At 31.8% G+C, this 18,133-nt stretch overlaps 1 protein-coding gene across 2 annotated transcripts; it reads left to right on the top strand.

Moving 5' to 3' along the window:
• Nucleotides 1-4,137: 4,137 nt before the first annotated feature.
• Nucleotides 4,138-6,154, top strand: LOC127799958 (shikimate kinase 1, chloroplastic-like). Of its 2 annotated transcripts, none has more exons than XM_052334267.1 (6): nucleotides 4,138-4,358; nucleotides 4,716-4,798; nucleotides 4,890-5,019; nucleotides 5,221-5,299; nucleotides 5,599-5,663; nucleotides 6,079-6,154. In XM_052334267.1, exons 1-6 carry the CDS (start codon nucleotides 4,302-4,304, stop codon nucleotides 6,133-6,135), a joined length of 471 nt encoding a protein of 156 aa, XP_052190227.1. In that variant the 5' UTR covers nucleotides 4,138-4,301; the 3' UTR covers nucleotides 6,136-6,154. The 2 variants fall into 2 exon arrangements, with proteins under 2 accessions (XP_052190227.1, XP_052190228.1); XM_052334268.1 differs by having other exon boundaries at nucleotides 4,680-4,798.
• Nucleotides 6,155-18,133: the final 11,979 nt, after the last annotated feature.

The raw sequence follows: 18,133 nt of genomic DNA, 5'->3' as shown, positions 1-18,133 counted from the left end.
ACTCCATTCTATTGAGGGGTGTAGGGTATAGTGTACTAATGCACTATTCCATGCTCCCTATAAAATATTTTAAACTCTTTTGAAGTGTATTTCCTTCTATGTCTATTTTTAACTTTTTTAAATAGTAGCCACTTTGCTTTTTAACCAAAATTTTAAACTCTTTAAATCTGTTGAAGACTTCTACTTTTTCCTTCAACAAATATACCCATGTTTTTCCACTAAAGTCACAAGTGAATGTGAGGATATACCTGTTACCCCCCAATGAAGTTGGATTAATGGGGTTGCACACATCTGAGTGTACCAGTTTCAGCCTCTGAGTTGCTTTCCTCGAGCTTCTGCTTTGGATTATATTTGTTGTTGTTTTCCCATAATACAAGTCTCGCATACTTAGGGGAGGATTCAAAAATTTATGTAGAGGGAGGCTAATATATTTTTTTTGAAATGTAGAACTGTGCATCATAGATTTTAGGGTGGGTTGCAATTTTTTTTTTTACTCATTTATTATTAAAAAATATTTTTTTACCTTAAAAATTATTTTTTACATTAAAATTATTTTTTTAATATAAAAAATTAATTTTACTTATGGGTTGATACTCGCCTGCGCATATTTTTCTAGGTTGATCAATGTTGGATAATCCAATCACCATGTTCTTTTTCTTTAAAATCTTTAGGGCTTTGTAGTTTAGATGGTTATACCTTAAATGCCACAATGTAGACTTATCTTCTATCCCAACCTTGAAACACCTTGAGTTACATACACTCAAGTGTAGAGAAAACATTATATTCTTCTCCATTTTTGCGAAGGCTACCAAAACTTTGTTTTTGTCTCTCATCTCAAAAGCTAAGTCGTTCATTTGGATTTCATATCGTCTTTCCAACAACTGTCCCATACTTAAGATATTTCTATTCATGTCTTGCATAAAGTATATGTCGATAATGTACTTTTGCTCTCAAATTTTCAACTACAACAATATTCTACCTTTTCCTTTCACTGGCCTTTATGTTAAGTTGCCACATGTGATGTTGCAAGTAAATTACTCATTGAGATCTACCAAAAACTCCTTTGTTCAACACATGTGGTTGGATGCACCAATGTCAAGGTACAATGTACTTGAACCATTAGTTTCAAGGCCACTGCATAGGCCATCATCACAATGCCGCTATCTGTCTTTTCCTCTTTTTTTAACAAAATTTGCTTTGTCTTCCTTTTTTTGAGACCAACATTCCAATGCGTAGTGCCCAAACTTATTATAATTGTAGCATTGAATTTCAGATTTGTCAAGCCTCCAGTTTGAATGTTGTCTTTTTACTTCGACCTCAACCACGACTGCGTCCACGCCTTCTTTAGTTGGACGATCCTTTGGCATCGTCTACATTTCCTTGTCCGCTGCCTTGATTTTTGCAACCTCTTCCTCTTTCACGGCCTTTGCTTCTTTGCGAACTTCCTCGGCTTGATTCCCTTTTCTTTTCCTGCACCATGAGCTTTGTCTGTAATGTTTGATCAACAGACTGGTCATCTTCCCTTAGTCTTTCTTTATATGCTTAGAGTGATCCCATAAGCTGTTCTAGATCTTTTGACTCGTCGATGGTTATTGCAACTATCTTATACTTCGGGACTACTGACCACAATATTTTTTCGATTACTAGAATTTTTGGGATATTTTCAACATTTATTCTCATATGATGTACAATTCCAATGACCGATAAGAAATAATCAGCCATCGACTCCGAATTTCCTTGTTTTGATGCCTCAAACTGAGATCTTAATGTTTGCAGGTGGGTCTTCTTTATCTTATCAACTCCGAAAGATTTTTGAAGTAAATCCCATGCTTTTTTTGAGATTTTTGCCTTGACAACCAATTTAAACATATTTTCATCAATACCTTGATAGATGGTGTACAATGCCTTCTTATCTCTTTTCCTTTGATTTTTTAGTTCCATCTTTTCTGCTTGTGTTAAAGCTACTTCAATTTCGACATTGGTGGGTTTTGCATAACCATCCTAAACAAGATCCCATACATCAAGTGACCCCTAAAAGTGATTTCATTTGGATACACCAAATATCATAATTTTACTTTATTAATTTTGGAGTAGGAGATGCGTTAGTGATCATTTTCTTTTAATTAATTATTTTTTTTAATTTTTACACACCACTTCTTTCTTTTTTTTTTTAATTAATTTTTTGTTTCTTCTGCACCTTCACTTGGGCTTTTGCAATTGTCTATTTTTTTTACTTTCTTTTGCACCTTTAGGTGGGCTTTTGCAAATTGTCCACTGTCTCATTTTTCAAATTTCTTCCTTTTCTTTTCTCTTTTTAATTTCCTTCAATTCTATACGATTGCCTTTTCTTTTTCCAATTGCTTTCCTCTTTGGAAAATTTGCAAAAATTGGACCTTCGGTACTGAACTTTTGAAAATTAGGACATTTTAAAAATCTTTGCAAAACTAGGAGTTTTGAATGTGTATTTGACAAAAATACACCTGCTTTTCAATTAACTCTCTCATTGTTCTTCTTTTTCAACGACGCTTCTTCTTTCTCGCTGAATAATTTGTTAAGAAGATTTTCAAAGTCCGCCACACACAACAATCGTGTGTCTTGCTTTCTTCACCTAAGCTGCTATTCTATTCTATTTTTTTTTTTATTTCTTCACCTTTTGCAAGTTCTCCATCAAACAAGCACAAAACTTGTCCAAAGACACCAGTTTTAGACATCGGTTGTAGATATTTGATGTAGATATCGGTTCAACAATATTGGTTCAAAGATATTGATTATTGATATATCGGTTCAAAGATATCAATTTAAAGATATCAGTTGTAGAATACAGTTGTCGTAGATATCTGATTTAGATATCGGTTCAACAATATTGGTTATTGATAGATATTGATTATAGATTTTTGACGTAGAATACGATTGTTGTAGATATCTGATGTAGATATCAGTTTAACAATATCAATTATTGATGATAGATATCGGTTCAACGTATCAGTTCTTGATATGTATCGGTTCAACAATATCAATTATTGATAGATATCAGTTGTAGATTTTTGACGTAGAATACGATTGTTGTAGATATTTGACGTAGATATCGATTTAACGATATCGGTTATTGATAGATATCGGTTGTAGATTTCTATTATAGAATAGGTTGTTGTGTATATCTGATGTAGATATTGTTTTAACGATATCGATTATTGATAGATATCGATTTAACAATATTGGTTATTAATAGATATCTGATGTAGATATTAATTTTCTATAATTTGTTCTTTGCTTTTATGGGACACTCCAACTTTATAATAGAAATCATTTCATGTTTCTATGCAATTTTTGTTATTATTGATATATATTTAATCAACTGATATTTACAACCAATATATTTGGACAACCGTATTTTACGATAGAAATCTACAATCGAAATCTATTAATAATCGATATTGTTGAACCGATATCTATATCATATATCTATCAATAATTGATATTATTGAACCGATATCGTTGAACTGATATCTACATCAAATATCTATAATTGATATCTAAAACTAATATCTTTGGACAACCTTTGTCTTTGTTTGATAGAGAACTTGCAAAAGGTGATAAAATAAAAAAAAAAAGAATAAAATAGCAGCTTAGGCAGAGAAAGCAAGACACACAGTCGTTGTGTGTGACAAACTTTGAAAACATTCTCAATAAATTAATCAACGAGGAAAAAGAAGCGCCATTGAAAAATAATAAAAAAATTAGAATAAAATAACAGTTTAGGTGGAGAAAACAAAACGCATAGTCGCTCTGTGTGTTGAACTTTGAAAATATTCTCAACAAATTAATCAACGAGGAAAAAAAAACACCATTGAAAAAGAAGAACAAGGAGAGAGTTAATTAAAAAGTAAGGATATTTTTATCAAATACACGTTCAAAAATCTTAATTTTGCAAAGATTTTTGAATTGTCCTATTTTTCAAAAGTTCAGTACCGAAAGTCCTATTTTTGCAAATTTCCCCCCTTCTTTCTTCTTCTTTCCTTATTTTTCTTCAACAGCCTCGGCGACTGCTTCTCCTCTTCGCCTTTGCACGCGGTTCAACAGGGCAGCAAGCTTCTCCGGCGACGACGGACAGCAGACTTCCGATCGGCGACTCTTCCGAGGCTCAACGGGTCTTCCGAAGCACGGATGGGTCTTAGGGCGTTCTGGTCGCGAATGGGTCTTCCGGGGTTCTGGAGCGCGGATGAGTCTTCCGAAGTTCTGGACGTGGATGGGTATTCAGATGACGGGATGGGTCTTCCGAAGCTCTATCTTCCGGGGCGTTGATGGGTCTTCCGATGACTCAACGGGTCTTCCGGGGCTCTGATACCAAGTGTTGGAAGGTTACTCCTTCCCTCTTTCTCTGCCACTGTGTGTGTGGGTGTTGTGTGTGAGATCAAAACAAATGGGAAGAGCTCTCTTTGTTTTTGCCGGAACAACCAAAAAACCTTCAAATATTTGGATACAAAGGATATTTATAGGCAAAAGTTGCATATCAAAATTCCAAAAATGTCCTCCTAGATTTCAAGCTTCCTTTTCAACTTCTATTCTGCAAGTTTAAACTCCAACAATTAGAGGCTTTGAGTGCCAGCATTTTATTTTGTTTAACGATCCTATCATTTGCGCAGTTATGATTACTATTAAATGTGTGCTATTATTCTTAGACTTATCGGAAAGCATCTTCTTTGTCACTTCCTTAGAGTGAAGCCCTGAGGAATTTGTCTCTAATGCCTAGGCAAGTTGTTGCTACTGGTGGTGGGGCAGTGGTCCGTGATATCAATTGGTACGTGCAGCCAACTTTCCTAGTTTTTCTTATTAGACGAGTAGCTTAGTTTTAACATCTTCTTGAATTTATTTATTTTTCGAATTTCCAGGAAATATATGAAAAAGGGGCTCACCGTCTATCTGCAAGTTCCCTTGGATACTTTGGCACGCCGAATTGCTGCCGTAGGCATGGATTCTCGGCCTCTCTTGGATTTTGGGTCAGGAGATGCTTACACAAAGGTGGTTATTTCATTTGCCGGTTTAACCTAAATTAAAATTTCAAATTTCTTTCCTGCCAAGACAAATTGGATAATCAAGAAGCAAACCAAATAAGTTTATTGGTTTTGACATTTTCTTTTTATTTGTTTACTATAATTGAGAACTTGCAATTGCAGTCACTTTATCTTTTAGGTTTTGACATTTTGCTCTTATGCTTTACAGATATTCATGAATTTGTTTACGCTGTCGAAAAAGAGAAGGCAGGCGTATAGTAACGCAGATGTAACGGTTTCTCTTCAGCGTATGTTTCTAATATGCATATAAATGGGTTTCTCAGTCTGCTACTTATCTTCTTCGTTGTTCATGGTTGAATACTTGAAGGATAATAGGATCAGAGAAGTTCATGGAAACTATTTTGTCTGTATGCATGTATGACTCAGTAAAGGAGCACACTCTGGGAATCAAGGATGAGCTCCACTGGCTGAATTATTTAATGAAATCTACTTTGAACTGTGTTGGATTACAATATCTACAATTACCCTACTTCTGTTCCAGTTATTTTTAGCCAAGTTACCCCTTGAAATCTTTATTATTTTGCAGACATTGCAACACAAGAAGGTCTTGAAGATTTATCTAACATCACGCCATCCGCTATTGCACTGGAGGTACCCTCTTCATCCTTGTCTCTACTTTCTCCTATCTCCTAACCTTCCCGGCACCATGCTGGACTGAGTAACTAACAGGATGTTTCTATAATGCTACCACGTTTATCTTGTTCGTACCGAGTATCACAAACCAATCATATATATCTTGTCATATTATATATGAATGTTTTTAAATACATAAGATTCTATTGTTTTTGATAATTTTTTTATATTATATACAGATCTTATTAATACATAAGATTAGTAATTTTTGCTAAATTATTTAAAAATAAACTGGTAACATAACGGGGATATTACTTGCTGCATCATACTGATATAATATGACAAAGTTAATTATATGAGACCGTAAGGATACATTATGGAGTAGTAGTGAAAGGGCTTATATTAATTGGTGGAGTGTTGAACTTGTTGGCAGGTACTGGTGCAGATTCAGGGCTTCCTGCTGCGCAACGAACGCGAAATGTCCATATGAACATTTTTCTGTTCACATTGTGGGGTTTGTTAAAATAAACAAGATAAGAGATATCAAAATAATTTTAAAATATTTTTTGAACTAAGATATAAAATGGTCAAGATAAGCTTGAGAAATATTTCAAGATTACTATCAATTTGTTAAATTTTTTAGAATTTATTGATAATTATATATATTTTTTATGTATTTGTTAATGCATATGATAATCACTAAGATAATAGATTTTTTTACCAAAATATTCTTATTATCAAATTTATTCAAAATTATTTGTTAACATCAATAACAAATTTTTTATTAAAATAGTATTTTATGATTAATATGAATTGTTAAAAAAATAAAAATAAAAAATAAAATTTTATTTTTAAATTAATGTTTAAATATAGATTTAAAAAGAGTTAAAAATAAAAATAATTATTGTTGGAATTATAATAATTTTATTTAAATAATTAAAAATGGTTAAAATATATTTTTATAATAGATAATTTTATATAAAATTAAATAGAATAATTTAAAAATTAGTTAAAGAAATTGTATTAGTTAAAATATATAGAGAGAAATTTAAATTTTAAAAATCGATAAAAAGAATAATGTTGTTTAAATTTTAAAAATTATCAAAATATATGATAATTTAAAAATATATTAAATAATATTAATTATAAGAATTAAATGAATAATAAATTTAAATTTTTAAAATGTATTAAATGATATTAACTATCTGGGGTATATAAGTAATTGAGTCTTATTTGTAAATGTCAGATAAATTTATCTGAGGAGAGGTCAAATAAATTTATTTTGAAAAAGAGATATAAGAGGTCATATGAGAATTTTTTTAGAGATGGTTAGATAAATTTAATAAACACTTTGGAAAGGCCAAACATTCGAAATATTTTTCATATCTGACTTTTTCTTCTTTTTATTTTGGTTAACAAACTCCCCCTAAGCAAATAAATATATACAAAAATTGGGTTGTCATTACTCTATCGCATCTCATGTAGCTCTTCCTATATGGATCTTAATAAGTGGAAGTGTTGATGCCATTGCCCATGCTCAACAAGTGCATAATCAAAATGGTTATTTTATTTTGTTTGCTCGTTGATTTCTTGTATAGTGATATAAACGAATTGTTGTTAGTGATATGTGCCCTAGTGTTAGATTTAGATGACGTCTAGTCTGTTTATAATAAATATATTCATTATATTTTTGTATATATTAATAAAAAATAAGTTTATCTGTAACGCCCCGTTTTTTCGGGTACGTCATAAATTGGAACAATTCCGGGACAATAATTTTTTTCTTTCAAACTAATGCTAAATCACATCATTCCTCGAATCCGTCCTAGAATTTCCATTCATTTATCTCAAAAGATAATCATTATACACATCAAATGCGGAAGCAATGATCGAAACCTAATATCTTAACATTGATCATAAATCAATTCTTACATTTTTATTAATCATAAGGATATACATCAACATTTCTCAAAACGTTCAGAATTCAAAACAGTAGAACTTAAATACATGGGGTACATAACATACATTTCATTCCTCATGCACTCTGCTAAATGTCATTTCATGCATCATTTATTCTCATATCTGCTACAATCTCTATCTGGAACGTTTGAATATTCCAAGGGCAAAACCCAAGTTAAATGATGAATCATCTAAATAAGGGTACAAAAAACATATTTCGTGCATGAATGCAATGTCTTCAAGGTTGTTAAAATCAGGATTTTAAGTGGGATCGACAAAGGGTCTATAAAATCGTATCGTAAAATCGAATCGTAAAATCGTAAGATTTTAGAGATAATTAAAAATATCCTTTAATTTTTGTAAATATATGTATATAATAACATAATTTTGTAGAAAATGAATTAATATCATTTAATAACCTGATTATTCCTTATTATAATTCAAAAGATGATACTTTTAAAATATAGCTCAAAAACTAGCAGGTTGGTATAGGCAATTTAGAGGCAAAATATAGGTAATTTAGAGGTAAAATATAGCTTAAAATTATTTATAGGATGCTTCCAACGTCTTCCATTAGATTTAGATTGCAATTTTTTCTTGATTTAGCATTGATTAAATCAAGTAATATCCCAATTTGGAGTTGGGTGGTCCATTAATTAATTACTTGTTTGTCTTGATTTACTTATGCAATCAATGTTAGATCAAGTAAAAATTATAATTTAAATCAAGTAAATTGGAACTTATTCAATTAATGTTAGATGCTATGTGATATTAGAATTTATGCAATCAATGTTAAATCAAGTTCCAATTTAGAGGCAAAATATAACAATTCATTGCATAAGTTCCAATGTCAGATGCTATGTGACATTGAGACATTGGAAGCATCCTATAAATTACAACTTAAGTCAATGGAGGTCTTTGAACCGTAAAATCGTTTGGGGATTTTTGAAGCGTAAAATCGTAAAATCGTACATGTAAAATCGAGATTTTATAGGATTTTATCCCAAATTGGATTTTACATGGGATTTGAATCGTTTGGGGGTCTTCGAATCGTAAAATCGTAAAATCGTACGCGTAAAATCGAGATTTTAACAACAATGAATGTCTTACTCATCGTAAGAGTCAACTGCACCCTTCATGCTACTCACCATTTTTGCGGTCACCTCTTTCGAAGCTGGGGTGTATGGATGCACTCTTGATAAAGCAGTGGTGCCAGTTCGTACTCCTTACGACCACAATGTGCATGATCAATAATATCAACGTGTATTTATGCATTTCATAGTCATGTTATGCATGCAGTCTACGTGATGGATACATATCAGAGCATGTCAATATGATGAAAGCATTCTTGAGGATCGGGGTTTGAAACATAAATCACCTACAAACTAAGCATTTTCCATAAAACCAAATCCAATTGGGAAGTACCACTTATCTTCTCAAGCTTATTAGGATACCTCGATATTCCTGCCTTGGATCGAAATTTATGCATTGCCTCTTGCATCGCATCGATTTGCGTGTCAATCTCAAAATTCGCACAAGTCACTTCAACTTAAGCCTCAAAGCATCCTAATCACCATATTTATTTAAATAAATATTAAAACATATTTTTCATAATTTCTTACATTTTCTTTATTTTTCTCTCTATTTTTTCTTATTTTTCCTCAATAAATTCAAACTAAATATTTCTAAAATATTTTTTCAAATAGTTCACTATGAAAATTCATAAAATAATAGTTCTGAATTTCTGAAATTTTCTAGAGAATTTTAACTTAGCATCTCCGGCTTCCTCGGTATGCATGCCCTAATCTCAAAACGCGTGCCCGGACAATTTTTCTTTTCCAAAATCTCTGAAATAGTAATAAATCACCAAATCCTAATTTTTTAGGATTTTTCAAGAATTTTCTCCATTTTTTTCCTTTCTTTTTCTTCTCTTTTCTTTTTTTTTTCTTTTCTTTCCTTCCTTTCTTCTTCCTCCCGCGTGACTTGCAACTCCCGCGCACCAACGCCTGCGACCACCACCGCTTCGCCCTCCGCCAGTCTCCACCCAGCCCTTCACTGGCTGCCTTGGCCTTACCGGACCGCCGCTGCCAAGTTGCACCACGTCCGCGGCTGCCTCCTCTACTTCGTGTCCGGTCACGAGCTCACGGCTATGGCTTCCATGGCTGCGACTTTGCTGCTTCTGGCCGCTTCTCGGCCTTCACTCGCCACCACCGACCTTACCAGCCACTGCCAGGGCCGCCACCGGCCTCCTGGCGGTTGCCCCAGCTCCGCCTAGCTTGCTGCTCGTGCAGCCATGGCCGCTTACAACCTTGGGAGCTCGCGATTATGGCTGCTTGCTGCTGCTGTGGCGGTTTGCTCCGCCACCACCGCACGCCACTGCCTCAGCCGACCTCTCCTCATGATCTCTTTCCCTCGATCTCGTAAGCCCTCTCTTCCTCTCTCTCGACAGAAGCTCTCATGGCTCACTGCCATTTGCTTCCCATTTCTTCTCTATTTATAGGCATTCCATAGCTTGGGCGCCAAGCTATTCTCTACTTTGGCTATACCTCTTGCCCATACCTCTTAGCCATGCCCCTCTGCAACTTGGACACTCGGACATGACGCTTCCAGAAGCTTCGCGAAGCCATCTTGCACACACGCATGATGTATATATATATATATATAATTATATATTGTATTATGAATATTAGAAAATTATATATTTAAATCCCATTTTTAACCCTAAATTTATTGGAATAATTCTCTAATTGCAATAATATCCTCAAACACTGAATTAATTGGCATTATGATACTAAAAACACAAAATTAATAACTTGAAGCTTAGTTAAAAAGGACGATTTTGTTATTCTACTTTTGTATACTTAGTTTTGATGATGAAAAATAATATTTTATTTAATCCCTAAGTCTTGAATCAAGGTGGTGGTTTTAAACATAAATCAATTTCAATATCAAGTATTACTTTGTGAGAATGAAAATTAAATGAATTTCAAGTATCGAGATTTTGAAGTCAGATTTTTCTAAGTCTGGAAGGTTAACACCTTATAAGGAGACATATATGAAAATGTTTTGTTTTTAGAAAACTAACTCGCGGTAATTCAATAGCTAACATTCATTAGTGATAAAATGATTTTTAACGAATTTTTCAAGAAATAGAAAGTGTATATCTTGGAGGTGGTAAAATCGCAAAATCCTAAGTTCCTACTAAAACCCAAATTCTACTTTTTTATTCTTATGGATTTTGATTTTTTAGATATTTTTATTGAATCCAAATGGGGGGTAGTTTCTTATTTACATTTATGTATTAAAGTAAATGGAAGGTAAAATATAAATTAAACAAAATGAGGACATGTGGTGATGTTTTGTATCAATCAAGTGTGCTTCTACATGTTATTTGTTAAGTTTCCAGATTTTCCAAGTAGATAGTCGACTATGTTGTTTAGTGCTGTCGACTATGCTTGCATAATAGTCGACTATGTTATAAGGATAGTCGATTATGTATAAGGATAATCGACTATGCTTGTTTAATCTGTCGACTATATATGGCCTCTGTCGACTATTGTGTAAGGATAGTCGACTATGCTATTTATTCTGTCGACTATGTTTGTGCATAATATTTGAGATTCTCTTCATAATTTTTCATCTGTCGACTATGAGAATGGTTTGTCAACTATGGGTAGTTTTTGTTATAAAATAGTCGACTATGTTTTCTTGTTTCTCGACTATGCCTTAATTTTATTTGAAGAAATAGTCGACTAATCCATTTGATCTGTCGACTATGTGTTTCATAGAAACTTACAATGGCTAGTTTTTTCAAATTTCAACGGTCACAAACGGCTACATTTCTCTTCAATCTTTTGGGATGCCTATATATACAACTCATAGATGATCAAGAAGAGGAAAATGGATGGAAACGAGTTGATCTAAAGAGTTCAAATCATTTTTACTCGAGCTTATAAAATTTATGCTTTCACTGTTGTATTTTTCTCTCTTCAAGGCTTTGATCTAAATCTGTATACATTCATTTAAGTCTTGTTTAATCTTGAGAGACATTGTAATTAAGAGATTCTTCTCTTAGATTCTCTCTAATTATACATTTCTTGTATTTCCTACCTTGTGTAGCTAGAGAGCCCATTTAATTGGGAGGTTTGTAAATTTCCTAGTCGAGGACTAGAGGACTTACTTGGGTTGAGTAGGGGGTTGATAGTGGATTGTTTTGAAAATCCTTAGTGAGGAGCTAAGGTAGTGGATTAGGCTTGGGTTAAGCCGAACCACTATAAATCATTTGTGTTCTTTTGTTGCTTGTGTTATTTGATTTGTTTATCATTGCTAGCATTTCATTATCCTCACTTGTATTGAATTTTTATTTTCAAACAAAAGGATTTCAAGAATTTCTATCAAGTTTTTTTTAAATAGCTAATTCACCCCCCCTTTGGGTGTGTGCCATAGCACCTCCCGTTCTAATAAATTTCGCCCCAGTGTCCTCACCGAGTCATCGATTCATCTCGAAACTACTGAAGGGTTGATCCTTACGTAAAACCAGAGCCCTCTAGGGTTCCGTTGATTTTTCGGGAGCCTCCTACAACAATTCAGTTTTGCAACCTAAATGGCAGTTGCATTTTAGCTGTACTGAAAACTATTCCTGATTCGATTTCTTTCGATACCATAAATCCTATCTCGAAACGCTCGTCGAGACCATGTCATTTTCCTTAGACAATTTCACTCCAAGGTATTCCCTACAACCGTTTCGGTACTTATAACTACTATCAAACCAATTTTTCGGTATTCTAAACTTATCGAAATTATGTGGCAACCTCATAAGAACATGGTATATTACATTCTCCCCTCCTTACAAAAATTTCGTCCTCGAAATTTGCCACATGTCCTAAATCTCAAAATTTCATCCTCGAAATTAAAACCTAACTGATCAAATAACTAGAGAAGATCCTACTCGAAACTTGTGAATACCAATGCGCATATCAAAATTTGAACCCTTGGACTAACTATGCTCATCAACCCATAGACAAGTATACTTATCAACCATGCATACCTTTCGAATCATAATCGCATAACTCGGTCCTTGGGCCACGTGTCTTAACCTGAACTCCCATCCAAGCCGGTACCCACATCATTATAATGAGCCCATGGCTCTCATATCCACATCCTTAATTTTCAATTTGCTTTTCACTAAGTCATCCAATTGATATCCTTATTTTTGTCACTTCTCTATTACCGATTTTTCACGATGTCAATTCTCTTGTACTAATCAATTATGCTTCAATAATCTTCCAACCTTAATATAAAAGTCCTTGATCTTGATACATCTTGACTTCTATCAAATGAATCCTCAAACGTCACATATCTTATCATCACGAGGTTGTTTCATAGGCTTCCAAATTGCCATAACAAGTCAGTGGTCTTACCATATCATCTCGTTTATCACATGTCCTCAAATGATTTTTGTCCTTGAAACTAGCTATGCCTCACCTTAAGTTATCACAAACTTAATCATTGCTTGATCTTTACTCGAGCCAACCTATTCGAGGTTTCTTATAAACTGTTGTTCCCTCATTCTTGTAAGTATTCATCACCTGATATAACCTTAAGTTTCTGACAATTGACCACAATCATCTTCTAATCATGTGTATAACTATCTCATCAAGAAATCTTTACAATTAATAGATTCTATCTGTCTCCAAATCTTCTTTTCGTAATCTAACTTTTAATATCCATTGAAACCTAACGTTATCTTCCAATCTAACAATACCAATATCTATTCATCCATACCCATAATTCTAATAAGACCTCGTACTTTTCAAAGTGATCCTTAAATAACGTTTTATATCGTCAGATTAACCATTTAATCCTCAAATTTGCTTGAACTAATCCTCGAGTAATAATATCTCATATCAACTAACTCTAGTCTTGCTCGATCCTTAAGGCACCATCTCATGCCAATCATATTTTATCATACGGAAATCATCTAATTTCTTTCCTCACAGTTGACCATCGGCTCTTTTGACTTCCAGTTAATCGTAGCATGAGTTCACTTGCCAACTCGCAATCTCTAGACTTGCTCCCTGACTCTAATATCTAATCGTCTTGACAATAGTGCTATCAACTTTATTTATACTATTCTAGCTTCTTAGTCCTCACATAGCTCAGCATCCAATAATCTCAAGCCATCATTGGAAAATTCAGACTCATCATTTAAGAAATAGTCCCAATAAATCTTTTGGGAATACATCCTAGCATTTCTCTTGCTTACTACTTTTCATTGACTGCATGTGCCTGGACCACATATCCACAAGCTCATTTTTTTTTTTGCAATCATCGTCCAGCTACACATCCTCGATTTCCCCACCAAGGCTATCTTAGACTAATCGTCTAGCCCAACAAGAGCTCTATTCTTCAAAATCTTAGATCTCCAATAGATTTTTTTTTTTTTTTATTATTATGACCTGACATCTTGGCACATCTGCCATTATCTGTCTCTTTCAAGCACGTCAAAGATTCTCACAACCTTCTAAACGACAATCCATAACTATACTGCCAACTAGAGTCACTACAAAAAAACTGACATTTAGTGGCGATTTTTTTGCATTTAGCGACGGTTGCTAAGTGATTTAGCCACCGCTAAATCAGCCGTTGCGGAGCATTTAGCGGCAGTTTTGACCAACCGCTAGAATAACCGCCGCAAATCATATTTTTTGCGGTGGTTTTTAAACCGTCGCAAAATTAGTGATTTAGCGACGATTTTTAAAATATATAGCGGCGGTTATTCAACCCCTGTGAAAATTATAAAAAAAATAAAATTTTTGATTTTAGCAGTGATTTTTCAACCGCCGCAAGAATTAAAAAAAAAATAAAATTTTGGTTTTTTAACCACCGTTAAAATTAAAAAAAATTAATTTTTAATTTTAGTGGTGGTTTTAGAAACCGCCGCTAAAATTAAAACAAAATTAAAAATTTTAATTTCTCCTACCCGCCCGCACCCACCCGCTTGGACCCGCCCAGCCACGTGGCCTCTCCTTCCCCAGTTTTGAACCCGCGACCTCCCCTGTGCACGTGCATGCGCGTAACCATCTAATCTGCCAAACCCCATTGCTATATAACTGCATATATGAATTATATACCAAAATAACCACTACTTTCTAGAATTATATTTTATATTTTTTAATATAAATTAAAAAACATTAATTAATTTATTATTTTTTAAAAGAGTAAAGGAATAAATTAAAAATAAATTAATTGATTAAAAATAAAAAAATGATATATTTTTTAAAATTATTAAAATTTTGTTAAATTTATGGGAGAGTTTAATTTAAAAATAAAAAAATAAATTTATTATTTTAAATAATTTTAACAGAATTGATAATTATAATTTTTTTTAATCTTTAATCATGTTGAAAAAATTTAAGTTTACTTAATTATTCACTATTCAATATGCTAATAGAGAATACTTTTAATTCAATATACTGTCATTCAATGTATTAAAGAATAATTAACATATTAAATAGGTCAGTTGACAAAATTCTTATAATTTTTTTATTATATTATATTTATTTATAAATAAATATTATAAAATCTATAATATTTTTACTCAAATACATTCGTTATTTTCTATTTATTATATTATAATTATAAATATAAATTAAAACTCTTAAATATGAGTAATAATAAGTTTTTTCAATAATAACAAAATTTTAAAAAAATGAATTTTGATTTCTTCCATAGTCTTAAAAATGTGATATCTTAAATATTAATTAGTATTGAAAAACCCTAGCATTTGACAATCTTAAATAATTTTTTATGAATTTGTTAAGACATCACATTTTCAAGACTATAATATAATTATTAAAGTAATTAATAATTAATTAATCACTACCTTTAATTTAATGCAAGTTTTTGAGGGAAAAAATTCACCATTGATTGACACTTGGCAAAATACTTTATTTGACTATCATACTTTAATATTATATAAATATACATAAAATAAAGATATAAAAATTATATTTTAAATAAATGGATAATTTTCTATGACTTAATTAATAGTTTAAGTTGTCTATTAATATTGTCATAAAACTCATGCAAATTTAATACAAAACAATTAGCATTGAAAAACTCATATATTTAAAATTTATTATTAATTTTACAATAATTAGTACATATTATTTCAAAACAATTGAAAGATTTAAATTATTATGCAAATTACAAAATGTAAATTATTAATACAAATTACAAAATCCAAATTAATAATGCAATAAGTATTAATTGTAAATCATTAATGCAAGTTTTGGAGAAAAATTTCTTTTTTCAAGACTATCCTACTTTTATATATATATAAAGATGCAAATTACAAAATGTAAATTATTAATGCAATAAGTATTAATTGTAAATCATTAATGCAAGTTTTGGAGGGAAACTTCTTTTTTCAAGACTATCCTACTTTTATATATACAAATATGCAAATTACAAAATATAAATTATTAATACAATAAGTACTAAATGCAAATCATTAATGCAAGTTTTCGGGAAAAATTTTATTACTACTTATTATTTTAAAGCAATTGAAAATTTTAAATTATTAATGCAAATTACAAAATGTAAATTATTAATACAATAAGTATTAATTACAAATGATTAATGCAAGTTTTGGGGAAAATTTTCTTTTTTCAAAACTATCATACTTTTATATATATATAAAGATGCAAATTACAAAATGTAAATTATTAATGTAATAAGTACTAAATGCGGATCATTAATGCAAGTTTTGGGAAAAATTTTATTACTACCTATTATTTCAAAGCAATTGAAAATTTTAAATTATTAGTGCAAATTACAAAATGTAAATTATTAATACAATAAGTATTAATTGTAAATCATTAATGCAAGTTTTGGGGGAAATTTCTTTTTTCAAAACTATTATACTTTTATATATATAAAGATTTTGTAATTAATTTAAATTAAATTTTAAATTTCTTTTTAAGATTTTATATTTCATTTTATTAATTTAATTCAATTTAATTTTAATTTTGAATTATTAAATTTTAATTTTAAATTATTTAATTATTTTTGAATTTAGCAGCGGTTTTTGAAAAACCGCCGCTAAATTAAAATTTTTAATGAATTTTGCGGCTGTTTTAATGTTAATTTAATTTTAATTATAAATTATTTAATTATTTTTTAATTTAGCAGTGGTTTTTCAAAATCGTCGCTAAATTAATTTTTTTGATGAATTTTGCGGCGATTTTTAAAAACTGCAGCAAATGTTAATTTAATTTTAATTATAAATTATTTAATTATTTTTTTAATTTAGCGGCGGTTTTTGCCGTGAAATTAATTTTTTTGATAAATTTTGCAGCGGTTTTCAAAAATCGGCGCAAATGTTAATTTAATTTTAATTTTAAATTATTTAATTATTTTTTTAATTTAGCGACGATTTTTTAAAACCGCCGCTAAATTAAATTTTTAATGAATTTTGCAACGTTTTTTCAGAACCGCCTCAAATGTATTTTAGTTTTAATTTTAATTTATTTAATTATTTTTTAATTTAGCTGCAGTTTCTCAAAAACCGCTGTTAAATTCAATTTTATTTTTTAATTATTTAATTATTTTCTAAATTTAGCTACGATTTTTTGAAAACCGTCGCAAAATGTTAAAAAAATCGCAGCTAAAAATTAATTTTTTTGTAGTGAGTCGGTAGGTACTTACGTCACCTATGATACTCCAATTCTTAGGGGAATTTCTGGAAAATCCCAAATCGATTCATCTCTGAAGATCACTATTTAGATCTCGTTACCTGGTTCCAATCATTTGTTATAAACAACCGAACTTTAAAACTTCCAAGGACTATTTATCGAATGATACCTCAATTAACGATTCAGGTCCCTATGCAATGCACAAGGCATAACTTATTCACGTGCCTCTTTTCACGGACTCTCGAATCCTTAAGCCCACTTGGCACACTAAACCGTAGTCACAACTTCTGTTGACTAAGTCTCCTCATCATTCCTTTAGGGTTGATACAACCTATTAAGCAACTCTTTCATTTTTCAGTATCCGAATTCTACTTTAAATCAAGGTTACCATCTCATGATCCTATTGCCCTACTAAATACCGCGGTATTCTATTCCTTGAGCTTCACACTGTTCGTCATGTCACCCACTCCCTAAGATGACTGCGAACCCCGATATAATACTTAAAATAGGACGCTCAGTCCATATTCAATCCATTTTGTTTCGGGTTGATTCTTCGGCCTCGATCAATCACAACTAGTGGTACAGCTTGCTCTTAGACCATTGGGACTTAGACCCATACAAGGTACAAACCCTACTGGGTTGTCCCAGATCTTTAGCATCTAATCGTCTACCATGCAGTCCGCTATGATGCTTTGGTCGACGGGTCTCCTGTACCTTACCACAAGCCATCCGTCAGCCTTCTACACATGGGTCCCTAGATCTAGATCCGTCATTGCGAACACCGAACCAGTAGTGCCATCACGCTATTAGGGTTCCTTATCCCGTCTCTGC

This window comes from Diospyros lotus, chromosome 4, assembly GCF_014633365.1.
Source record: "Diospyros lotus cultivar Yz01 chromosome 4, ASM1463336v1, whole genome shotgun sequence".
Lineage (NCBI taxonomy): Eukaryota > Viridiplantae > Streptophyta > Magnoliopsida > Ericales > Ebenaceae > Diospyros > Diospyros lotus.
The sequence above is the reverse complement of the archived record's forward strand: the minus strand, read 5'-3'. Positions and strand labels throughout refer to the sequence as shown.

What these genes read in the sequence shown, in the direction of transcription:
- LOC127799958 (XM_052334267.1), top strand. Translation starts at nt 4,302, where the DNA reads ATGGGTCTTCCGATGACTCAACGGGTCTTCCGGGGCTCTGATACCAAG. An exon ending in CTGATACCAAGTGTTGGAAG is followed by an intron (nt 4,359 to 4,715) that starts GTTACTCCTTCC and finishes TCACTTCCTTAG; the next exon opens with AGTGAAGCCCTGAGGAATTT. An exon ending in TGTAACGGTTTCTCTTCAGC is followed by an intron (nt 5,300 to 5,598) that starts GTATGTTTCTAA and finishes ATTATTTTGCAG; the next exon opens with ACATTGCAACACAAGAAGGT.